Here is a 25827-nt window from a genome sequence, read left to right as displayed (position 1 = left end):
ACCAATTAGCAATGTATCTCTGATAAAAAAGTTTACCCCAAATTTTCAAAGTATTTTAGTTATAAGTTTTAAAATATTAACCAGCGAAATCAGGACGTATTAAATCAACACCCTTTATATGAACTTCAAATATAACAATTACGCATAAATATTCAGTTCTTGTGACGCGCATGAATTTTTTCTCAATAAGGGGCCGTACATAAATAACGTGATCGATTTGGGGGGAGGGGGCGGGCTCGAGGCATGCTATCCTTCCCATGTTAATTACAACATGGGGCATATAGGTCACCAGGGGGAGGGGAGTGGGGGTAAAAATTAACCGAAAGTCGATCACGTGATTTATGTACAGCCCCTTCCTAAGCAACTTCATATAACGAACAATCAAGCCGACACAGACAAAGGTTCCTCAACAATTAAAGCTAAGAACAATTGTTTTAAAAACAATGAACCTACAGGTAAACTTAACATTTTAAAAAACTTCATTCATTATTTCCGTGCATACAATACTTTGCAAAATAAAAAAAGGTTATCACTCGACCATCTTTCAAATCGTGAGGATATGTGTGTTTTACAAGGCGCGACCCGATTACTACGAACGTGTCGATAGGCACATGAACGAAACTACGGGTACCAGGAGTTGAATAAGTGAAATGTTTCTAATGAATGGCACCTATCATTTTCCAATCCCAGAAAAATTGTTGAAAAAGTCCTGGGATTCGTGGAGACGTGCCAAGAAATCCTTCGAAGGCTCGGTACTTCCGGTTGGCGCTATTCTAGAGAAAGTTTCGGACGACGATCGTGACGAAAAAGATTCTAAGACTTACAAGACTACTAATCTGGGATGTGAAGGAGTCTGGCGTTCGAAAACTGGCCGGGAAGAATAGCTCAAAGGCAGATGCGCAGGTGCCAAAATGCTGGGGCAAAAAAGCTCCACCAAATGGGCCCGGATGAGCAAGACCGAAACACAGCAAGGCATTAGCATAGGCATATGCATTCATATCCTTAAATAAAGTTTTTTTTTTAATTCTTTCAATTTGAAAATTTGATATCATTGTTCCCTCATTCGTAATTAATTCAAAGTTTGGAAGTTGAAAAAAGTTATTCAATCATTCTAAATTAATGCAGCGTTCGGAAATAAAAGTTTAATATTCATTATTCATGTTTTATTTATTTCATATTAACTTTGTTATTTATATATCTAAATATACCCGGTGTATTAAGCATAGCGTGAATATTTAATTCCATTATTCATATTTCCACAATATCAGATGAACAAAAATTGAGAAAAAATATTTTATTAACTTAGATATTTTAGTAATGAAAAAACAATTTGATCATGCCCTGTTAATATAATTGGGGGGTTATAGTCCGCTTTCTAGCGAACGGCTGTTGCAGACTGTCGCAGATAGGATAGGAGAGGATGAGTTTAAATTGGTTGGTTCCATTTTGACAGGTACAGTGCACAATACTACGATTTGCGTAGCGTAAATGCAAATCTCTGGACTGGTGGAAAGATCAGACAGCATGCACCGTACCGGAGTCGAATCCAGATAAGAGGTAGTGAGATTATGGTCTTGGAAGTATGACCGTGGTATGTATGGCATTATCAGATTACCTGACAACGTCAAATTTCCATTGAAATGAAACGATAAAGTATTTATTTATTATACATCGTATTAATCAATTAAACTACAGATTAACGATTAATAGTTTGCTAACCCCTGGTGATTAATTTTGAACAATATGCTTGAACAATTCATCGCTACCTAATTTCTAGGCTGACGTGACAGCTTCAGTTGGCCTTTTTCATCGCCATCCATGAAAACTCTGACATACACGCGGTCACACTGGTAGCGGGTTGTCTTCACATAAACCATGAGCTGACCATCGATGACGACGTCGACCATTTCCAGGAAACCACAAATGTTATCATCCTCGCCAAAAATGTCGACCAAAGTTTGTTTCAAGTAAATGAGATCCTGCAACTCTTCTCCGTTGCTGACACACGTGTCAGCAACGACATGATGGATGTTTTCACCCTTTTCCAGGACGCGGAACAAGATCTCGTTATCTGGATAGTTTTCGGTGGTGAGGTCCTTCCCGGTGCTAAATATGTCGTTAACCTGAAATTCATAAGACCCGCGTTGCGACATAATAATCACAACATATACAGCTGAATTATTAAGGTTTGTAGCGTCAGCTGTTTCTTGTGATCACTTTGTCCGTCCGTTTGTCCTCCTCCTCCATTGTGTTTTTCAAGTCAGTTCTCGGTAATAGGGTAGATCGACGGACCACCTCCCATAGTGCTTGGGGGTGTGGGCCAAAATTAAATTTACTTTCATTGTCAAATGGTATGTCGTTTCACCACGAATTCGACGGCCTCAATATTTTTTACCATTGATCTCATCCTCACGGTCAGAAATATATAATTGTCATGTCTGGTGTCGTGTTAAAGGACGCGGTTTTGTTATATTTGCTTTGAAGGTTTATTAATTATTTTTGAGTACCCAGGCGATATTACCCCTCACGATGTTCATGATCCGCTTGAAGAGTGGATGTCTTCTCACGTTTTGCGAAATCGGGATTCCCCGAACGAATAGCTGCCCTTCTAAGCACCCGTCGCCAGCAACGTTCCATCCACGCCAAGCGTTGTACGTTCGGAGACTGAACCTTTAAATATTTTGTTATTTTAATTTCAGAAATATACAGCACAATTTTTTAAAAAATTATGAAACATAGATGGGCAACCTTTTATCTAGTCGGCAAGAGGTAAACCAGTCGTTACTGAGGAAGGTTGTTTGGAATGTGTGAGCCATAGGTTCAATATATTCGACATATTTTTCCCCCACACATTCTACCCCGGCCGCAACCATTCTTACCAATGCCTAAAATAATTCAAATATATATTCTATAGAGAAACAAGTTTTGACAATCTTGCCAAATAGAAACCAGGGTAAATTTGGTAACAAAAGTTCCAACTTCCATCAAAAAGTTGCAATAAAATTTGATAAATTATACGTAAATCGTCCAAACTTTCTGCATGCCCCGAATCCAAAGAGAGTACATTTATATTACCACTTTTAGCAAATCATTAACGTAAGGAAAGGTCCATAAGTTATGTCACGCAAAAATCTCGATTTTCTAACCCAACCTTTAACATGTGTCACATAGGCAAGATATCATTGGAGCCTTAGACCCCCCCTCCCCCTTCTCGCTTGACATAATTTATGGACCTTCCATAATAATGCCTCCGTTTTTTCAGCAAAATAAGCTCAAATTTGTCTAATTGGGCTCATTGAAAATACAATTTATTTCACATATACCTTACAAGTTCCATGGAAGGAAGGTAATCCCTCAATTTCGGGCAGTGGGTCTTCCACCACATGCATCCTCATGATCTTGATGTAGGTTTCACTCGCGTACTGCCACCCTTCAACGGTCAGTTTCCCCTCAAACCAGCCATCTTCCAAACCATCGTCATAAAAATAGGCGAAAAGTATAAACCAAACGTAAAAAGTGAACTCTGTCGAGTCCAAGGCGAGCGTGGGATTCCAATAAAGTGAAAACTGTAAGGCAGCCGCCACGGTAGTCGTGATGGCACCGGCCCACTCGAACGAACCCGTTCCAAGTCCGCACTCCTCCACCAATTTCGTGTACTTGGAGACGAGACCGGAAAATATTTTGGGATCCACTTCAGAACGAGAGAAGCGCGGCTGGATGCGTGGAAATCGCCCAGAAATCGTCACCTTGCCGAAGGAGGGGTGCGAAATGTCGGGAAGTTTAAATTCCACGTGCCCATTTAAAGCGGAGGGTTGATATTTGGCCGTCATGGTGTAAATACTCTAAAAATAAAAGTAATAAATAAATAAAAATTTTAGTAAGCTCACATTTTAGAAACCACTTAACTCCTTGAAATTTGTGTTTCATTTAAAACCCGTTTGTTCTAAAAACATCTACTGCGATTAGCCCGGCTTAATTTTGAGCTTGAAGGAGACCAACCCGAATCGGTTTGAAATAAGACCAGGACAAAAGTTGGATACAGGACTTTAATACAATTTCAATTTGTAATAACCCGTCATTTTAAACCTTACATAATTATTTCTTCCAGTTATTCTAAAATTTTAACGTTTGTATTTTACGGTAGACCCTTTTTCTGCGTAAGAAAGGTATGCAAAAAAGGGTCTAATTTTTTAAAAAATAGTTCTTACGTATAACACCTACTTCAAATGTGCGAATATTATTAGAGGTGCCAATGAGTTGTTAATGAGTCGAAGATGAGTTGCCCTTAAATTCACTATGAAAATTCACTAACTGGTGCGAAATTGAAATTTTAAGCATTTTTCAATTATTAGATAATTTTATGGTGCAATGATATCAATTTCAAATAAATATAAGAACTGTAACCATGTTCGTTTGAAACCAAACTGCTAATGAGTTGTAGATGAGTCGTTAATGAGATGTTAATGAGTTGTAGACAAGCTGGCCTGAGAACTATCAATTTGAAATTTTTATATTTATGTGAAATTGAAAATACCTCTAAATATTACATAGATTCCCAGGTAAGTTTAGTCAAATTGGATAAACCCAAAATTTCGTATTGAACCAAATTGTCAAAAGATGTGCAGTTTGATGCTGTCAGTGGACAACTGACCAATACTTAGAAATATCAAACGATTAAATATGTAGTGTATTATCTACATCAAATTACGACACAAATGTAAACCCTTCATTTATGTATCGTAGATTTAAAATTAATTAGCTCCCACGATGAGTTGGAAAATCTTTCAAACCACTTTTAAATGACTGGGAATTTTTGGGTAGGTTGGAATTAATCGAAAAAAATTATACATAAAATGAGCGTTCAGTATGTCTTCATAAATTTTGCGTTTCAGAGCGAACCGGATGACCTAATCAACAAGGTCAACCTTCAATTATCCCTCGGGAGTGGATATTCTTGTTTTTTTATTGTAAAAAAGTACAATGTATTACAATGTATTTACAGTGTATTTTTCTAAAAACTTGATTGGATGTTACCCAGATTTGCTGATTGCTATGCATATATATGTAGCTAGCTACGTAACCCGTTTACCCAGGTACATCCTGTGGTAATTAAGAATTTTCGCCACACAAGGTAATAAAATCAGTGCAAATGTACATATACATTACGGAGATTGCGACTTGACGTGTAAACGCTAAATTTTCACGCAAACGTTAAATTTATCGTTTGCGTAAATGTTAACGTGCGGTCAAATAAATCATGTGCGAATTAACATTAACGCAAAAATGCCCTCGAAGTTTGAATTTGGTCTCGCTTTGCACTTAAAACCTGAAGATTTATTGATTACGTAAAAACCTTATGTTCCGCTAAAATATGATTTTTAGCGTAAAAGTATAAGTGCAACGTTAACAAAATTAACGTAAGCGTAAAGTCGGCGTCGCCCAAACTTGGCGGGAGTCAAAATTTAGCATTCACGTCAAAATTTTAGTGTGATTCCGTAAACTCGCAATCAATACATACTTACACTTATGTACATGTGATTTTGTTGGACTTTGCAACGTAATACAGATAAATTATGTTGTTTTGTGTATACGATTTTTTATGATTTTTGGTTACTCACAATTACTGACAAGATTGATGAAATACAAGATTATATCATATAGCATGTTTACAATAACACCTCACACACGTGCCAAGGCTGCACGAGTTTGTACTTTGCACGGCCTCAAACCTGCTGATTAGATTGTTGAAAGCAATCGCAAAATGTTTTGCGCATTGCAATGTTGCAAAACATTTTGCACATCGCACCACTGGCAATGGTCTCCCAACCTATGCTCTCAGATTTGGACGTAAATAGTGTCAATCCGATTGACTCAATCCATCACAGAATTAATTTATGCGAAATTTGCAAATGCAACAATCTGTCAATGCGCAGTTTTGGCGAAGATATTTGCATAAAAAGAGAAAAAAACGGGCCCCAAAGGCTTCCAGGTTTGAACTTTTCGAATTTTGCATGACAAATATGCGGGTTTTCGCCTCTTTGGATGCAACTATCCAAGCTGTGCAAGCTTATGACTCTGACAGAATGGCAAAGTATTATTACTGATTGGTAATAAATAATTTTATTACCAGAGCAGTAATAATTTATTACGCCACGGTAAAAAATTCATGTTATGACGAAAACAAACTTTGTTACCAAATTCTTCAAAACCATAAGGCCGCGGTAATAAATCTTTGTCAAATAAGTAATAACGAATATTACCAACACGTGGAGTCGTGTCTTTACCAAACAGTAATAAACCTAGTAATAAGTGTTATTACCCATGCGGAACAACTCTGTTCACCGGGGGCTTGGTAAAGATCGTTATTAAAATTTTATTACCAGTTTGCTAAGAGTGTCCTGCAAAACTAACTACCGTTTTAGTTATTACCACAGACGGGAATAATTTAATGCCAGTTTTCTGAGGGTGTGTACCGGCAATTGTACAACATGTGACACAATTCAGTCATGTCAACCTTGTCGGCACGCGCACTCATTTACTACGGATTCAGCAAAGTTAAAATTTATCGCAATATAATTTTCGATAAGAAATGGTTTTTTAGTGTGTGCGACTTTTATTCGAAAAATGATCCGTCCTTGAAAAAATGCAACGACTTTATTTTTAAGTATATGTATCATTTTTTAAATAAAAGTCTAAATTTGCATTTATTCTTGTTCAGATGAATATATTTTTTATACACAAGCCGTATGTATACCGAACGATATTTAAAATACTATCTAAATGCATATGTGTATCATAGCTCGTAATGGACCATGGTGCACTGGGCCAAAATGGTCCACCTGGACCAATTTTCAAGTGGTCCATCGGTGGACCATGGACCATGTAGTTATGGACCATGGACCATAGACCAAGTTATTGCGAGCTATGATGTGTATTATTTAAATTCGTTTTATTTCAATTCTGACTTGAATGAAAATTTGTGTATTTGATGAGTGCTTGATATGCATTCATAATTGAATGCATTTAAATATATATATATATATATATTTAAATATCTGTATACAGATATTTAATCATCACGCAATTTTACGTCACGATTTTTACCCATCAAAAAACCATCCAAATTTGGCGCCTACGCTGCCATAATCTGATCGAAGTTGACCTCGCCTATGCGCTCCAGACCGCGCGCGAATCACAGATTAAGGTGCATTGTTCCAGACAAAATCGGACACATCGTTTATTGACAACAATTACTCTATCGCAAGTGTTGAGCTGAAATGAATATGATACAAAATGATCTTGATTGTGCAATACCGGAAAGTTTAAGTATTTGAAATCGTATTTCGATTTAATTTACTTTAATGCTTAACCTGAATAGGCTTGTTTATTATACATATGACTTATGGAAATAGCTAAGTTGAGTGAAATTGCCACCAAGACAATTATTGAGTATAATTTATCCCGCCAAAGCTAAAATTTACTCAAGTTTGAGCAAAAATCTTTCAAAGTTGGGTAATTTGAACTTTTATTGGATAACTTTTACTCAATCATTGTCTTGGTGGCAATTTCACTCAAAATTAAGTAAATATTACTCGAATTTTTATTTAAAGTGCACTATTACAAACAAAATGTACTGTAGATGACGTTACTTACATAATTATGACATTTATGTATTTATTTATTTGGAGACTAGCAGGTATTATTTGTAGCATTAATACATAGACAAATGAGTACTTTGAATACACACTTATATATATATAAACCTTGACTATATTTTAACAAACGAGATAAAATGACGGATACGTTCCATAGCTTTTCGCATCGATTTCATTGAATCAAATAAAATTAATTGTAAATGCAATTGTGGGTACAAGGACAAATGTACCACAACATTTTTTGAATTCTGTGCAACCACACCCCCTATAAAAATAAAGGAACAAAGTTCGGAAAAATGAGAAAGTCAATGTACATCGTGTAGAATAAGAGTTAGACCTATACTTGCATTTGCAATTTGACTTCCGCTTGAAATACGAACATTTTAATGCATCAAGAGTTTCAAAATTCGAAAATTGGCGGTTTTTTTACGTACACAGAAATCCTTAAAAAACGCATGGTACCACCCATTTACTTCGGACAACCCGATGCCAGATTTTTCTCCTTGGGAAGAGCTACATTTTCAGCTTTTGTTGCCCGAAGGGAATCGATGGTACCACGAGAAATTTGGGGTCAAAGTTTCTGAGGGAGGGACTTATTTTGCAAGAGCCGTAACAAACTCTGGCCACTAATGAGATATGGATTTCAACCACCCAACTTAATTAAGTTTGTGATATTTTAATTACCTAATCACCCCAAATTTAAAACTTAAGCTTTTTTGATTTTATAATGGTGATATCCACTCGAAAATTGACGCTACAGAGCTTATCACGGCACTTATCAATTTGTCAGATAAGCAAGTTTGGTTTATCCAAATCGACCCAAATTTAAAACTTAAGCTTTTTCGATTTTATAATGGTGATATCCACTCGAAAATTGACGCTACAGGGCTTATCACGGCACTTATCAATTTTTCAGATAAGCAAGTTTGGTTTATCCAAATCGCCCCAAATTTAAAACTTAAGCTTTTTTGATTTTATAATGGTGATATCCACTCGAAAATTGACGCTATAGAGCTTATGACGGCACTTATCAATTTTTCAGATTAGCAAGTTTTGTTTATCCAAATCGCTCCAAATTAAAAACTTATCTGAATTTCTAAATGCCAAAAATCATGAATTTCGGCGATTACAAAAAATTCGTATTATAATGTTTAGTAGACAATATGCAGTAATTTTGGGTTTCGACTATGCTTAGTCCAAGAATTATTTGATTATAAATAATTCCTGCTGGAAAATCCAGTCATCAGCGAGATAGCAGCAATCTCGGACCCTGGTCCTTTGCGCCTTAGGTGATGTTAATTTAATTATCGCGCGATAATTAAACTAACATTCTTACCAATTAAAAACAAGTCATTGAAAGCCAAGTTGATGAATTAATTTGCGATATGCGATCATGACTAAATTACCAAGAGATTTTATTTTCGTAAAATTGAATGAATTAAATAGGTTTATAAACCTATTTTACAACAGGTTTATAAAACTATTTAATGATATGATTTAATAAATAACTTTATTAAAAAATATCTTTGGGAAACAGTCACCAACACCACCATTCGAAGTCCATCTTCGCCACGACTTCCTTATTCATCGCTGAAATTGTCTAAAGAGTCTGTCTACTTCTTCCTGCTCCTCCAGTGAGATGTTGATTGTCCTTCCACGTCTTGATGCTCTTGATGGGAAGATCTTCTTGAGAATTTGTCCAATTTTGATGTAACAGGACGCGTTTTCAGAAATATAAGAGGTTCCAAGTTTTAATTTTGAGGTGTTTTGTTTCCAGAAAGTCACCTTTACTTCTTGGTCAGCAAGGTCCACTTCATCGATGATGGCCACGTACCACTGGTTTTCGTAGACACATGCAATCCAATCGCTGACGGCACATTCATCGATGATGACCAGAGGTTGAGCAACTTCGGATTCCATTATTTTAGTTGCCATCACCGTGGTGTCCCGAGAAACTTCATAGAGGTGAATTTTTCCCGATCCAATTTCAACACGGTGAGCTTGTTGAGTTCCAGGAATGGTTGTGATGGTCTCGTACCGGGTTGTCAAATCTTTTTCTTCAATAATCTTCTGAACTTCGGAATCCGAGACGAATATATATTCAATTCCCTCAATATTTGAACTGCACCAGAGGAAGAATTCTTCTGCGGTTGTAATTTTGATACCTTGAAGAGATGCAATTCTTGCTCGACGTTTGGCAATTCCTCCTTGAGCATCTTGAGGTCCCTTCATATGAGCAGTTGCTCCATAGTGCCATACGGCTATAATTCCAAAGTCGTTCTGATGGTGGTATAAGTTGCAGAAATTCTTGCGATTCTTGTATTGAGCTGCAGATCCATCTGAAACGTAGTGAATTTTGGTAATTCTGATTTGGGCAGCAGCAAACTCTCGAACAAGTCTTGGTATGAGCTTAGTCTGGAATGCGTAGAAGGAATTTGTGTCATGAGTGGTGCAATCACTGATAATAGATATGCTCATGTTGTATACAACTTCGTTCACGGCCCAGTAGATTGTGAAGGGGTGAATAGTGATCTGTTTGTGGGAGAAGTATTCGGACTGGACAGCATTCTGGATTACAGGTGAGTAGTTTTCGGAAAAGTCTCCCCAAATGAAGAGCTCACCAGGCTTGAGATTCTTTCGAAGATCCACAAGAAATTCATGCTGAGCTTTGCTGATGTAGTGATGTTTCAACAGCTTCTCCAGTTCCGAAGTTGCAAAGTCCAAGAAGTCTTCGGTTTCTTTTTCCTCAGTCACGTATTGAGTTCCGTCTGTCGTCAGCCATCTTCGGTATGAAATTGACGTGTTGTTCCTGATGACTTCGTTTTCTCTTAAAGCTATTTTGAAGTTTGTTGTAGATCCTTTACACTTTGTACATCGTCTGTAGTAGCAATCCTTGCCTCCACTTTCACAGACTAATTGTGAAATTGAAGGCTTGATGGATGAAATCTTGATGGCATGGAACAGCAGCTTCACATTTTCATGGTAAATGCACACGCAAACGTTGTGGTATCCCTTGCTGGTTAGCGAGATGCATTCTCGTGGCCGCAGCATCATGAATGACGATTTCCCAACTTTCGAATCCGGGTACTGAATCTTGAAATTTTGGTAGAGCTCCCTGAGATTGCTTAGAAGATATCGTTTCTGCTTGTGTTCTCGTCTTCCTGTTTCCTTGTTCTTGATGGACAGAAAATCCTTTTGTCCTGGGCAGGCTCTTGACACATCATCTTGATAATAGAAATCTTGAATATTGGATTTGGTTTCTTGGGTAATTTTGTATCCAGATTTTGGTTTTATTGGAGGAAGGATTGTGTCGGTTTCTTTACGACGTTTGCGGCTTCCCTGGACCAAGCGTTTCCCAATATTGAAGAAATCTTGAGTCTTCTTAATACTCCAAGACGGTGGAACTAAGGTAAGCAGTTGTTTTTTTTCGGCTTCAGAACATCCTTGCAATCTTAGCTTCAAGTGCTTCATGATCCAGTTGAGATCTGTAGAATCCTGGAGAAGTTGTTCTTGATTGTGTTGTTCTTTGTCTGGAATTGGTAGTCCGACATCTTGGAATCCTGTGGTGATTGTCTTCGTTACTTGCTCAAGTTCTCTTGTGACTAGATTACTTTGTTGCTTGAGATTTCTTCTGTTCAATGCTATTGCAGGGGCCGAAGGGGAAATTGTTTGCTTGATACTTGTTAACGTCTCGACCAATCTCTTCTTTGAGGCTGGTTCTTCAAAGGTAGGATCTTCCGAATCTTGATCTTGAATTTCTTGGGTATCATCATAGCAGAATTTTGCGTCCTTGCATATCGCTTGATTTGGTAATAATCCCAGGGCTTTGTATTGGGTAAAGTAATCTTCCGCAGTGATGTATTTCACATTTTTGCCTTTGTATTTATTGTTATGCTTTGGATGACAACATGTGCGAACACGGCGCCGTCCAAAAAACTCAATGCATTTTGCACAGAAAAAATTATCACTGAAAATAAGTTTGAAATTGAAACCTGGAAATGACTGCCTGACAGACTGCATAGTTCTGCTTTGCACAATCTTGTCTAGAGGTCGAGATTCGTCTTCAGAACAAGTCCATCGGTGGTGGGCAATCAAGAGTCCAATGTCGCAGCGACGTACTATAAAGAAAACAATTACCACTACTTGAATTTTTGACATACTTTGAAACGTTTTTACTAATTGGAATCTTCCAATAGAATTTTATTAGCATGTTCTAATTTTAAAAATTAACCTGTCTCTGAATATTCAAAACTTTTGTAAAAATTTCCAACTGTTAATAATAACCCAATCTGTTTTTTGAAAATTTTAAAAATCTTCCCTAATTTAAATAATTATCTTGCAAAATTTAAATAATTACCCTATGTCTGATTTTATGAAAATTTAAAAAATCCTGCCCAAGTTAAATAATTATCCCATCGCTGATTTTTTGAAAATTTTAAAAATCTTCCCCAATTTAAATAATTATCCCATCTCTGATTTTTTAATTTCAGGAATCTTGTCCAATTTAAATAATTATCCTATCTCTATTTGTTTAAAAATTTTAAAAATATTGCAAAATTTAAATAATTAAGCTATCTCGGCTTTTTAGAAAATTTTTAAAATATACCCCAACTTAAACTATCCCATCTCTGAGTTTTTGACAATTTTAAAAATATAACATAATATAACAATTTTAATATTTATCCCATCTCTGATTTTTAAAGCATACCATTTTCAATAATCCGTTGCAAACAACGATCGAAATGTAGCAAAAAGGTAAAGCGACACGGTCACACGGTCGTGACAAGTCAAAACAAAGTCGATTTTTGAAATCCACGACCAATCTAAAACGGTCAAGACAAAAAATTCGACACGTTTGACCGTTGCTCTCAGAGATTCAACCTTAAAAGGTACCTACCTTGGCTTATTTCGGTGGGTGTGGTAGTATCCGGTGGTGGTGGTGGAAGTGATGTCGAAATTGGGGGTGGCGGTGGTGGCAGGGGTGATATTGGGGGTGGTGGTGAAGGTGGCTGCTCTCTTGGGAGGGAGGAGTGAGCCTCCATGATTCACTTTTTTAATATTTTATAAAAAAAACTCCCACTTTTTTAGTTTTATTTTAAAAAACTGGAGAATTCCAAAGATGAACCAACTCGTGTGAGAGATAAAAAGCATCTCAACACGAGTTGGTTCATAATCCCGGTAAACAATTTGCAGAGAGTGAGAAGTGAGACAGACCACCATACGGCACTGTCGCATCGACAGTCGCCGGTGGTGGTGATACCCACCAGAGTCCAACTCTCACTCTGCTTTTTGCTAAAAATGGAAACAGGGTTTGTGGAACAGTTGGTATGGCTCTCCACAAACTTACTTTTATACTATTCCCTCACCGGCCTTACTAAAATTCCCACTATTCTTCTATTCGTATGACAATTCCGTGCAGGGGAATACCAACGGAGACACACTATGTATAGTCCTTCCAATTTACATACCCTGATCACCAGCACAACCTCACTTACAAACACCATGCCACAAAACCCTACCGCAATCGCTAGTATGACAAAGATCGTAAGAATATTAGAATTCCGTTGTTGTCAAAGTTTGTCTTGATGCATTTTATCCCTTCCCCCAATTACATTAAGATAAACCTCCAAATCTTGCCAGAACTGGTATAACCCGCTTTCCACCAGTTTAGGAATCCGGCCTCTGAATTAGTCACTTCTCGACGTGCACCAACCGGGATAATCACGTGTATTATTGGTATCCCCGGTGTCAATATCGTTCTTGGGGCATTTTTCGTGTAATTATTTTTATAAACACGTGCATAACTCGTAAAATAAATTCGAATTTCTCACCACGTAATTTGTTCCAAATCGCTCGTGTTTAGCACGAATTAAACTCGAGAAACTCAATTACCGAAATTCGTGTTCCTAGTATTCCTGAGATGCACGGGAAAATCACGAAAAATATACGTGTTCTACTTAATGCGCAGCTAAATTCTGCCCGTGCAGTTTGTCCAGGAAGAAGTCACTTTATTTGAATCGCATTTATTATTTCAATCTCAACGATGCATCGAGCAAGGTCACGAAAATTATTCCGTAGTGCCAAGCAGGGAATTAAAGATTTCACATTGGTTTCCGAATACGCTAAGGAAACTATATTAAAATCTACTGTCCCGATTTCAAAATTTCCAGGCCCATACCAACAAAGTTCACCCCAACGCGACCATTTGATTTTAGAAGCCAACAACAGTGACAGCAACCCTTTTTCCTCAGATTTCTCTGACAGTCAGTCCACCTCGGGGTCAGATTCAAGTGATAGTGATTTCGAGCAGATCGGTAAGGACACCAGTAATGATTTACGAGAGTGGGCAGTGAAACATAACATTACATGCGCTGCATTACGAGATCTGTTAGAAATTTTGAATGGACAATCTGGTTTTAATTTACCAAAAGATCCAAGAACTTTTCTGCGGACTCCAAGAGAAACAAAAATTGAAACTGTTGAACCCGGAGAATATGTGCACTTTGACTGGATCCCATCCATTAAAAAGTTATTTGCACAAGCCCCGCAACACACAATTGTGAAAATTCAAATTAACATTGACGGCATTCCTCTCTACAAAAGCAGTGCACGACAATTTTGGCCAATTCTAGCTAATCTTATTCAGTTAAATGAAGTGGTTGTGATTGGAATTTACTCTGGTCTGGGAAAACCTACAGATATAAACAATTTTTTAAGTCGATTCATCAACCAATTCATTTCGTTGGAACAAGACTTCAGTTTAAAATTCGAAATATCTGCAATCGTGTGCGATTTACCTGCGAGATCATTTGTTTTGGGCACAAAGTGTCATAGTGGTTATAGTTCGTGTGGAAAATGTGACATAAAAGGTGAATATGTGGACAAGCGTGTAACGTTCCCTCCAGGAAATTATAACTTGAGAAGTGATGAATCTATCCGTCTAAAATTGGATGCAGCTCATCATAATCAGCCCTCCATAATAGAATTGCTCCCTATAAACTTGGTCGAAGATATTCCAGTAGATTTCATGCATCTGGTTTGCCTTGGCATTACTAGGAAATTGCTATTTTTATGGACGAAAGGTAAAAAATGTCCATGGGCCCTTCGCCCTCACGAAGTTGATCAATTATCAATTAATTTGTGCAACATAAGAACATCAATTCCAAAGGAATTTGCAAGGAAACCACGTCCACTTAAAGAACTCGATCACTGGAAGGCCACTGAGTATCGGCAGTTCGTGTTGTACACTGGCCCCATAGTACTGAACAAAATCTTAGCGGCCGAGTTGTATCAACATTTTTTGTGTCTCCATGTCGCCATCACTATTCTTGTAAATCCGAAAACTTATCTAACACTTAATAACTACGCAGAAGAATTACTAAAATATTTTGTTAACAACTTTGGCGAAATATATGGAAAGAAATACTGCAGCCATAATCTCCACAGTTTGCTACATTTAGCTCGAGATTGCATTCGACATGGCCCTCTTGACAACTTCAGCGCCTTCCCATTTGAAAATAAGTTGCAGCAAATAAAGAAGCTGGTTCGATCACCAGCATTCCCCCTGCAGCAAGTTCACCGGCGGCTAGTTATTCAATTGTACATTTCGTGGATACCGACGAGGTTGAAATAACGCCCATAAATTGGTTGGAATCTACTAATGAGCAATGTTGGTGGCCCCCGTATAAATCTTTGGACCGACAAGTGAAGGCCGCTATGGATGGCGACGACCCAAACACAGACACGTGGACTTTATTCAAAGTCGTTGTTCTTGGAGGTGGAAAGAGATTTGGTAAGTCTCCTTTTATTTGAGTTTTAAGATATGTAATTTTGAATTAAAATTAACCACTTCATTATCCATTCATTTAGGAACCTACCAGCAAGCCAAAAACAATATCGGCAAAGCTCTAGAGGAAACAGACCCAGAGTTCGAGAGTGAAACAGAAAAGAGCGTTCGTGAGCTGCGACACAAGAAAAATATGTCGAATCGAAATCCTAGCGACTCGGAAGAAGACGCGGAATCTGTTAGCCATAAAAAGAAGAAGAAAATGTCACATGTAGCTAAGGTGAAACAAATGCCACCACCTCCAAAATATCTGGGTGAGTTCTATTTGTGGAAGCAAAATAAAATATATTTTATTGCTTTCTTAATTCATGTGAGGTGAAGCTAACAATTAAAACTCTGTTTAGTGTTAGTTGGAGATGGTACGTCGCAAACCAGATCCCAGGTTTCTGATGTCAATGAGGATAGCAGCATTACTATCACGGAAGTGAACCAACTGACCCCATTGATTAATTCCCCACATTCGCCGCAAGGCATACCTGCGAGCCCCAATGCAAGCGTGTGCCAGAACGTCCGATCGTCTCGAGCGCCCAAGGTGATTTCCGATCGTCCAAGCACTAGCACTAAATTTGATCCAGTGAATGGTAAAGAAATTTTGAGCACATCGAAAAAATCGAGGATGGATGACTTGGCAAACTGTGATAAAACTGGCAATGTGGGAATTTCTAATAGTGATGAATCCGTGTCAATAAATGTCACAAATAATAGTAACACAGGTTAGTGTGATTAACAATACATTATTAATATACCTAACATGCTAATTTTAATACTATGCAAATTTTAATAAAATTCTAATATGCTAATTTACCTATTTAATATTTTAGAATTTCAAAACTGGATGGTGCGTCAAGTAAATATTGTTAAAGCTCAGCTAAGGCAATTGCAGGAAAGCGTGGACGTCATAATGAACAACAGTTCCAATGAAATAGAAGGTCGTCCAACACAAGATACCTTTCCTGAAGGTTTACTACCAATGGACGATCCTTCCGACCTAGAAAAACTTGAGGATTTTGTCAAGAATTCCAAGGCCGTATTGGTAACTATCTAAGCTATCTATGATATTGAATGCTATTTAGCTTAGCCAAACTCTCAATTACAACTCTTGGTTTGAAGATTGTAGAACTTCAAAGAGGGATAAGTGGCACAAAGAAATTGCCGAACATAACGCAGCGAATTCTAAAGAAATTGATGACAGATAAATTTGCGTCATCTTATAATTGGATTGGCTCAAGAGGAGGAAAGTCTCCCTTTTCTAAATCTTTTATGAAACAAATTGTGTTTGGTAAGTGAGAGCTTTATATTCTTTTCATAAATATGCAATTGCTATGACGTTAATTATATTTTAAATATGGTTTTCAGAAGCAATTCATGGAAAATTAGACAACGCTGATGACGACGAAATTGCAGACATAATTAAAAATTGGCTAAAAAGCTCCTACAAGCGCATTGATTCCGATAGGTATAAAAAATATCCCAGTTGTTAAACTATTACTGTTGGTTAATTTACACTAATTTTATTGTGTAATTATTTCACCAGGAAACGGTTGGCTAAATCCCGCGAAACTCTCCCTTCAACCAATTCTGGATCCGAAGTCGACGAGTGATAAATCGTTATTTACCATTTTTCATTTAAATTTTCTGTGAATTACTTTGTTAGTTTGTTTACTGAGCAGAAAAATTATAAATAAACCCAGAACAAGAGTCATGATCAAAATTCGTGTTTGAAGCGTGAAAAACTGGTGTTTATTTCGGGGCATTCTCGTGATTATTTAGGGTAATTCTCGTGTCGAAATGTCGAAATTCGTTCTTGATGAACGTATTAGGAACGAATTACACACGTTAAAAAGAGCGACATGTACCACCAGTTTGGCACAAAATCTCTACCAGTTTCATACGTGTCTAACACGAAAACGGGGGTGTTTAGATTCGTTCCAAACTCGTGTCAATTTCGTGATGGTGCACCTCGGGTTATCGCCAGGCCCCGATTTTGGGGAGGGCAAGCGGGGCAATTGCCCGGGGCGCCAGATTTCAGGGGGGCGCCGGTAGGCGCCCGCCTTTACACTAGATATAATTGAATTTTACATTGAATACGTGTTGAATACATGTTGAATAAAGTTAAATATTAAAGGCAAACAATAAATAATAAAGTGTAGTAGTAAAATGTGATTTTTAATGCTGCTTAGTTTCCAATATACCTATGTATGCAATCATGAGTTACGTATTCCATGTATTATTAGTACCCAACATATAGTACTTACATATAGTACTTCCCAACGTAGCTTCTCAAGTTTGCGATGTTCACGAAGAGTTGCGATGCGACAAACAATCAGACTCTTTTATTTTGTTACGAAACATACGAAGCAATGTGCATCTATTATCACAAGTTTCACAAACTCGTCGTCAAGAAAAATTTTCATTTCTCCTCTCATCTTCAGTTTATACACATTTCGCCAACACCGAGAAGTTGCGACGATGTGGTCCGAACCAACGATTTTGAGTGACGTGAATAGCCACACTGTATTTTGTGTTTTGACAACAAATAAACCGTTCCAAACGAAATCTAGCAAAGGGCTGAAGCAACACGGTCATGCGGTCATGGCATGTCAAAATGATGTCGATCTTTGAAATCCCCACCCTAAGCTACGTCCTAAACTACCGAAACAAAAAAACTCGACATTTTCGACAAGTGGCGTCGTCTACACTGTCAACGCGCACCGCACGTCGAAATGATGGCGATTTTTGAAATCCACTTCCAATAATACGTCTAGAACGGTTAAGACAAAAAACTCGACATCTTTGACCATTGGCGTCCGTGGTGCCATGGCCTTATGACCTAAAACGCCTATCTTTGAACTCATATGCACTTAAAAAATTAGAAACACATTGGCGAAAATCCAATGTCCATATTCGAATTTGTTATAAAGTTATAGATACAGACCGACAGACAGTCTGTCTGTCTACAGACATACAAGACATTCTCATAAAGGAATTTCGCTTCGCTTCACCCCATAATACAGAAGGTTATTCACGAAACATGACAGTCCCTCTCATCTCAATTTTTTGTACGAAGGACTCTCCTGTAAATCTTTTAGGTGTTCTCATCGTATTCCTCACCCTTTTTTGATGGGGAGTAAAGTTCTAATTTTTAAAAAGCTAAAATTTTAAGGCCGACAGCAGATACTCTTTGAATGACTTCTCATCTGAAACTTTGCAAAATCCATCAAAAAAATTTTCATGTAAATTCTTAAAGTATCGATTTGAAATTTTCCATCGAAGATAAAACATGGAGGGCGCATAAATGGACGTAACTAGGTTTTTGTTATACGAAATAATTAAAATTTCGGATCTTTAAAAATAATTGTTCGAGATCTGGGTGGTGATTCGAGCGGTGTCTGAGAAAAAGTTTGTGGTTCGTGAACTTACATCTTTTTAAATGTCTTGATCTCAAGATATTGATGAGTAATTCGGCCAATTATACGTTAGGAGACTTTGTGCTTCTGTACCAGTTGATTTTGGGTCAGAGGGTTTTCTTTTTTCACGTCACGGGAAATTTTTCGGATAAGCGTCGGGTTCTGCAATCTTGTGGGGCAGTCGTTTCGAGGTTGTGGAAGTCCCAAATTCTGCGATGTTTCTTTTTCCTTCGCCACTCTTTATTCTATATATGTTTCTAATAGAAATAGTAATGTTTTGCTTTTTTAGTTCTTGAAATATCTCCGTAGGGGTCTTTCCTGCTTTGCAAAGTGCGTTAAAGGCATGGACCACTTTGGGGTCATTTTGTGGGCCCATGGTGAAAATTTTCAAGCGGAGTAAAAAATTTTCCGAACTCTAATAAATCAATTTGTGAGAAACTATTTAAATTTCCCGATTTGGGTCGGGGGAAACTGATCTATCTTAAAAAATACAGACTGTCATGTTTAGTGAATAACCCTCTGTAGTGCAAGTATTTGTTGATTAATGTATTTTGGACTTTGAAAAGTCTGAAGTGTATTTCCGCTTTGTATTTTGAAACCGTGTGTTTTGGACATCCCTGGAACCAAAATCCTGCTCTGGTACTACCCTGAAAATTATGCAGCTGCTAGAGCGTCAAATATGTAGGGTAGAACCGTGTCAATGTCTTAAAATTTATTATACGGCCCACAGCATAAGAACTGATCATTAATTACCCCTAGTAGGTCTAGTTAATTTATTTTTTAAGATAATAATAACGGTTGTTTCGCAAATGTGGGAAAGAAGATTTTCCTCGTCTATTAGCCCGAGGAAAAGCATAGCCTGCGAGCGCCGAAGGCGCGAGCGGCTAGGGGCGCCAAATTTTTTTTTGCCCCGGTAAGATTTTTGGCAAGCTCGGGCCCTGCTTATCGCACCCCCTTTTCTAACCTTTATGTTAGACCCTCTCGAATAAACGGTCCCGGCCCTTGTCGCGTACGGTTTTCTATTTAAGTGTGAACTCTCCCCACCCAAAACACTTAACAAATACCCACTTGATTTGATATAAATGTCCGGTGCACAAAAACAGTTTTATCACATTGTCCCATAATCCCGGAAATCAAGGAGGTGTCCAAGACTTCCGATAGCCCTGCGATTCTTCCAACCTCAATTTTTTTCAATAGATTCAAATTATTTGACGCACGATATGTACAGGCATGTCGGTAATTAGGTATGCATACGCATACGCATCATGTTTTGCAGACATTTTAGAAACTTACAAACTTCCACTTGTGCAAATATCTACAAAAGCTTTTAAAAATTTATTCTACGTCCATTACACAAATTCAAATACAAATACTGTAAATAAAGCTATTGGATAAATTCCATCAGGAAATCATCAGATTTAACCAAAATTACACTTTCCTCATCCCGCCCAAATAGCAACCCAAATCTGTCACGCTAATTTCCCCAGAATCATCTAAAAAAAGATTCTTACATTCACCAATAAACCCCACCGCTCCTGCCCCCATGACAATTGTACATATAACCAACGCCGGCAGAATAAGCTCTATGGTGACAGGATGCGATTCATGAACTACCACGGGCTCCCTCACATTCCCAAACGAATATTGAACCGCTTTAAAGTAATTCTTTCTCCCGGAATTAATTTTGCGTGCCGCAAAACCTGCGCAATCCTGTGCACCTTATCCCACATCTCCCCCAACCCGGACTCACTAAATCGTCCCGCTTCCTTTTTGAAATATGGAAGTAGCAAATTATCCGGCCGAACTTTAAAATCGACAATGTGGAATGGTGACTTGCGTATATTCCGCACCATGCGGCGGTTCCCAAGAAATTTAAAAATCCACTCAGAAAAATCAATTATACTTTCAGGTACTAATAACGCAATGGTTGGATGATGACCCCGGGGCGAATTTTCCGCAAGAATTTGGCTCACCTTAGCTTTAATCGAGGTGTTTTGAACGGATAACAACTTTTCTTGAAATTTCCGCAGAAACTTGTACAATTTTCTACCCGGTTTTACCCGTTGGCGTAACTCGGGAAGAATGTAATCCGCCAGGTATTATTTATCCGAACGATTTGATTTGATTTGATAACCTTTATTCGTGTCAATAAATATCAGTTAGTACAAACTGGTTTACAACTCATGACACAATGAGCTAATTCTCTAATTAGGCATTTAACCACAACTAAACTTATATATTATTTAATAATAGATATTTTCGTCATTACGTCTAGTAATTATCCATTCATGACATATTTGCGTGAATTTTGGATAACTCAGATTCCCTTCCCAATCCCGTGGCAAAGAGTTCCAAAGTTTAATTGAACGGTAATTAATACTTTTCTGCGCAAATGTCGTTCTCGTTGTGGGAAGGACGAGTCACACTATCATAAAATGTATCCCCAGCCACGATCGGAATATCCCATTTGACAAGATCTTCCACCCCACGTGGCGTCGGTGGAGGGAAGAGGACCGTCGTGCAGGAACACATCGACCCTTGGTAAACGTTCACCATGAGGACAAAATTCCCAAAAAACCATATCACCACCAAAACTAGGCACACTTTCCTCGAACAATACACCTCTCCACAAGTTTCGCCCACGTTTCCGAGAAATACAAATGTGACCGTGATTATCATATGGACCAAGGTCTGCCTGGTCAAAAATGTGAGAAATCCTGCCACTGAAATTATACTTAGCAAGAGGCAAATCCAGCTTTCTGGGTCGAACGGGGACACCTCATTCTCTGTTTGACTCTGAACAACGTAACGCTACCGTTCCATCAATCAAACCCGCAAGTCTGCTAGGGTTGGGTGCAAAATTCTGGGCAGCACTATAAACAATGCCCAAACCTGATTGATTGGTACAAATACACAAGTGTTTCTTTCTGTGCACACGAAATTATATTTAGGCATGCACGGTGCATAAAAATGCATGAAAATAAATGAAATTCACTTCTTGCTAGGAATTTCATATTTTCCATACATTTCATATTTTCATGTAATGTCAAATGCGGGTGAGATTCAGTTATATGAAACTTTACTGTCTAGAAAGTTTCAAGTTGAAACCGTATAAAACCATTACTTAAGATTACATTTTTTAGATTTTTTATATTTTTATTACCAAAAGGAAATACTTTTTGACACTAAAATACTCAGCTGATGATATAAATACCATAAAATGGTACAACGGGTTCTTAATTAACCAATTACTTAGAAAAATAGTAATAATTAAATGTTATTTGCCCTAAAAAGATTTTTGTGCATTTTCATGCATTTTCCAGATTTTTGGTGGGTGTTATTAAACATTTAAAAACATTTTCGTGCACTAATTTCACGTGCAGGTGTTATTTAACAGCAGTGATACTGAAAAACACTATCATGATTCACAGACATGTTGGACACATTGCAAATTATCTAAACAGAGCACTCACACCTTCCTAAGTGGATCAGGCGGAGCAGATACCAAACAACGTGACATGCTGGATCCCAACGTTATTTTGAGATAGCAACCAACCCAATTATTTATTTATCTCGTGACAGTGATGGATTCTATCAATTCAAGAATGGTGTGCAAATTGCCAGGGTTCGGCAAAGCAAAAGAAAACCTCTTATCAAATATAAATTGATTTAAATCGAATCCTCCCAAAAAGATCTTTCCTACGAAGCCCAACTTATGAGGGTATGTGAGATTTGACCTTTATTTCCAAATCGTGAAATTTCTCTTGAGAATTCTAGAAATACGCCGAAAACGGTTGTTGGAGTAAAAATTAATTAGGAAACTTTTGGCAAAAACCGGTTTTCATTATTTGTACTCTATTATGCAAGTCTTTAGGTGGTGCTGGGTAAGTGTACGTAAGACAATAATAAAAGCACATAAATATAGTAAAAAGATAAAAAGAAAAAAACTAACTAAAAAAAGTAATACAGCCTATTTTTATTTTAGCCTTTTACCGAGCACTGCGAATTACTAAATATTTAAATTCAGTAGTTTAAATCCATCATTGTCATCAGCCAGAGAGCCGGCAGACGGATGAGTCTGTCAAAATTATGGCTAATTAGAACGTATTTACATACAAACTGTATGTAAGTATGTAACTCAAACTCTACAATATCATGCAGAATACGTGTAAAGGGGTCATAGAAGTGATTAATTAACACGTTGGGTAGGTCTGAAATCTTGCAGCGCACGATACACAGACGCGTCAAGGGTTCCAAAGTGGAAAAAAGTGTCTGAACTTCCCCATAATAAAAGTATGCATACCTACTTCCAAAGTAATTATATCTTTGTTTCTCCACGTCCTCGTATGTAGAGGAAACATCCAGCCTCATTTCGCACTTAAACCTTGTATGTAATCATAATCAGGTCACGTTGACAATCTCGCTCACAGCCGACAAGTCCAAACCAATTGGAACAATTGGAACCCTGCCAAATTCCAGTGGAATGTAAGCATACAAATAACGTCTTCCCCAACTGCTACTCATCCCATCCAGCCCGACTATTATTAACCTAACCGATTTATCATCCACCCAAATAGATAAGAACCAACTGCACTCCAACCCACACTTTAATCCACACCATTCCGCCGGGTATATAAAACCTTGCACTCTCCAAATCTGGCCACTACACTGCCACCCTCATCCCTTCTCAAAATGCTTCTCTCCCTCCTCGTCTTGGGCCTCCTCGCCCCGTCCCTCATTCTCGCCGCGGACCCCTGCAATCCCCGCTACTACCCGGATGGCATGGTCTGCGTGTGTGACGAACTCTGGTGCGACACCATCGATCCCCTCACCCCCACTCCGAACGGAATTGTCCAAATTTTTGAGAGCGATCGCGACGGCAACAAGCGTTTTGTCCGCCGACTACAATCCTTCAACGGGACGGAAGACCCGATCGGACAGGTGTGGAACGTCATCCTTCAACCGACCCAACTCCACCAAGAGATGCTCGGCATTGGGGGTTCCTTCAGCGATGCGGCCGCCTTAAACCCTGGCCGACTAAGCCCTAAAATGTTGCGGGATGCGTATACCTCCTTCTATGGCGCCACTGGGGCAGAGTTCGCACTGGGAAGGATCACAATTTCCGGGTCGGACTTCTCCACCCGGCCGTATTCGTATGACGACGTGGCAGAGGACATTGGCCTGGACTCGTTCAACTTGGTGGATGAGGATATTTCTTTTAAGGTGAGGAATCCCCGGGTATTTTTCATGATGTAGTCTATTTACCCCTCAACTTTAAAATATGCATAGATCCCACAACTCAAACTGGCCAGGGAGTTGGCTGCTCAGGACGTTAAATGGTACGGATCCTCCTGGGCTCCTCCAGCCTGGATGAAAACAAACGGGATAGTCAATGGGAACGGGACTTTGAGGGATGGGCCTGGTTCTGCTATTTGGGTCTTATTCGAAATACTTGGTCAAGTAGGTGATCACCTCGGTCATAAATATTTTCGCAATTGGGGGAAAGAATTTTATAAATGGAGACATTTCCCACATTTTTTTTAGATTCTTGGACGCATACAGGGCTGAAGGCGTTGATCTTTGGGGAATGACAGGTTGGCTTGAGTACTCATTAATCAAAATACCAACTAATCAACCTATTAATCTCCTCCCTTTATTCACCACACAGTTCAAAACGAGCCCATGACCGGCTTCTCAGAAACATTCCCATGGAACACGTGCGGCTTCACGGCAGCCATGGAGCGTGACTTCATCGTCCAACATCTCGGCCCAAACCTTCGCGCAGCCGGGTACAACACACCGACTAATTTCTCCCTCATGATTCTAGACCATGATCGCGCCCACGTGCAGAACTGGACTGAGACCATTCTAGCTGACCCTATATCGAACGAATTTGTCGCTGGAACCGCCGTCCATTGGTATTTCAGCGAACAAGTCCCGATGTCCGTGTATGACGAGATTGTCGCCAGATTCAACAAATTCGTCCTTCTCACCGAGGCTTCGATGGTCTTCGGGGAAGACCCTGTCGGTCTGGGGAGCTGGTACTTGGCGGAAACTTACATGCAAGACATCGCCTCCACGACGCAACACTCGGTCGCGGGGTGGACGGATTGGAACTTGGCGCTCAACATGTCGGGTGGTCCCACCTGGGCGGGGGCTAGTGAGAGATCGGCCCCCATTATTGTGAGTGATGATGCTTCAGAGTTCTACAAAATGCCGATGTACTATGCGCTTGCACATTGGAGCAAGTTTGTCGTTCCGGGATCAAGACGAATGGCAACGGTTCCTGTGTTCCCGGTAAGATGGGGATTTATTTAAATTATTATTCTACCCGAGAGGTGAGCCCTAAATCTGATTTAATTTTTAGGGTACGTCCGATTTCCGTGTTACTGCCTTCCTGCGCCCGGATGGTGGCGTGACTATTGTCTCGTACAACATGTTAATGGAGGACCAGGTCCTCAACTTGACGGTTCCAAACAAAGGAACCATTAAGATCCGAGTGGGTGCCAAGTCTTTCAATAGTTATTTATATTATTAAACTTAATTTGAGTATGTGTTGTCTTTCATGGCAAGCCTTTAGATGGTCGAACACAAATTTTTATAATCTAAAAGCTTGTTGATTAGAAACCTCAAGTTGAAATAAAACTGGTCATTCGTTCAATCTTGCGTTGTCATTGCACCCATTTCTGCCAATTTAAATCAATTTGTTCCAAACGTTATGTTTTATTTTTAGGTAGGCCATGTGAAATAATTTTTAAAAACTGCAGTTGGGGTGGAGTTCATGCATTCTACAGGATTCCATGTCAAATTTACCCCATCAGATTTCCCCACGACAGAATGACCCCGCCATATTGACCTCGCGATAGATTGCCCCCTAACTGTTGGTATGGGGTCAATTTGTCGTGATTTGATGGAAATT

General features: G+C 38.7%; 2 protein-coding genes across 2 annotated transcripts; one reads left to right on the top strand and one right to left on the bottom strand.

Annotated features, from left to right (window-relative positions):
- Nucleotides 1-1635: 1635 nt before the first annotated feature.
- On the bottom strand, nt 1636-4639 carry LOC118439233. Its single transcript, XM_035860367.1, has 5 exons — nt 4535-4639; nt 3324-3842; nt 2749-2885; nt 2508-2670; nt 1636-2123 (listed from the first exon to the last, which is right to left on the bottom strand). The coding sequence occupies exons 2-5, from the start codon at nt 3828-3830 to the stop codon at nt 1767-1769; spliced, it is 1164 nt and encodes a 387-aa protein (XP_035716260.1). The 5' UTR covers nt 3831-3842; nt 4535-4639; the 3' UTR covers nt 1636-1766.
- Nucleotides 4640-23590: 18951 nt separating this feature from the next.
- Nucleotides 23591-25569, top strand: LOC110860416 (lysosomal acid glucosylceramidase). Its single transcript, XM_035860340.1, has 5 exons — nt 23591-24131; nt 24198-24425; nt 24457-24502; nt 24577-25205; nt 25276-25569. Exons 1-5 carry the CDS (start codon nt 23601-23603, stop codon nt 25444-25446), a joined length of 1605 nt encoding a protein of 534 aa, XP_035716233.1. The 5' UTR covers nt 23591-23600; the 3' UTR covers nt 25447-25569.
- Nucleotides 25570-25827: the final 258 nt, after the last annotated feature.

Source organism: Folsomia candida, unplaced genomic scaffold (assembly GCF_002217175.1).
Source record: "Folsomia candida strain VU population unplaced genomic scaffold, ASM221717v1 Fcan01_Sc032, whole genome shotgun sequence".
Classification (NCBI taxonomy): domain Eukaryota; kingdom Metazoa; phylum Arthropoda; class Collembola; order Entomobryomorpha; family Isotomidae; genus Folsomia; species Folsomia candida.
Note: the sequence above shows the minus strand (reverse complement) of the source record. Positions and strands in the feature narration are given on the sequence as shown.

Bases quoted from the DNA above. Each gene is read 5' to 3' on its own strand.
- LOC118439233 (XM_035860367.1), bottom strand. From the start codon at position 3,830: ATGACGGCCAAATATCAACCCTCCGCTTTAAATGGGCACGTGGAATTT. The intron at 2,886-3,323 runs GTATATGTGAAA...GAATTATTTTAG, and splicing joins CCTTCCATGGAACTTGTAAG to GCATTGGTAAGAATGGTTGC. The intron at 2,124-2,507 runs GTACTCAAAAAT...TATGAATTTCAG, and splicing joins TGAGGGGTAATATCGCCTGG to GTTAACGACATATTTAGCAC.
- LOC110860416 (XM_035860340.1), top strand. From the start codon at position 23,601: ATGCTTCTCTCCCTCCTCGTCTTGGGCCTCCTCGCCCCGTCCCTCATT. The intron at 24,426-24,456 runs TGGAGACATTTC...TTTTTTAGATTC, and splicing joins GGGGGAAAGAATTTTATAAA to TTGGACGCATACAGGGCTGA. The intron at 24,503-24,576 runs GTTGGCTTGAGT...TTCACCACACAG, and splicing joins TGATCTTTGGGGAATGACAG to TTCAAAACGAGCCCATGACC.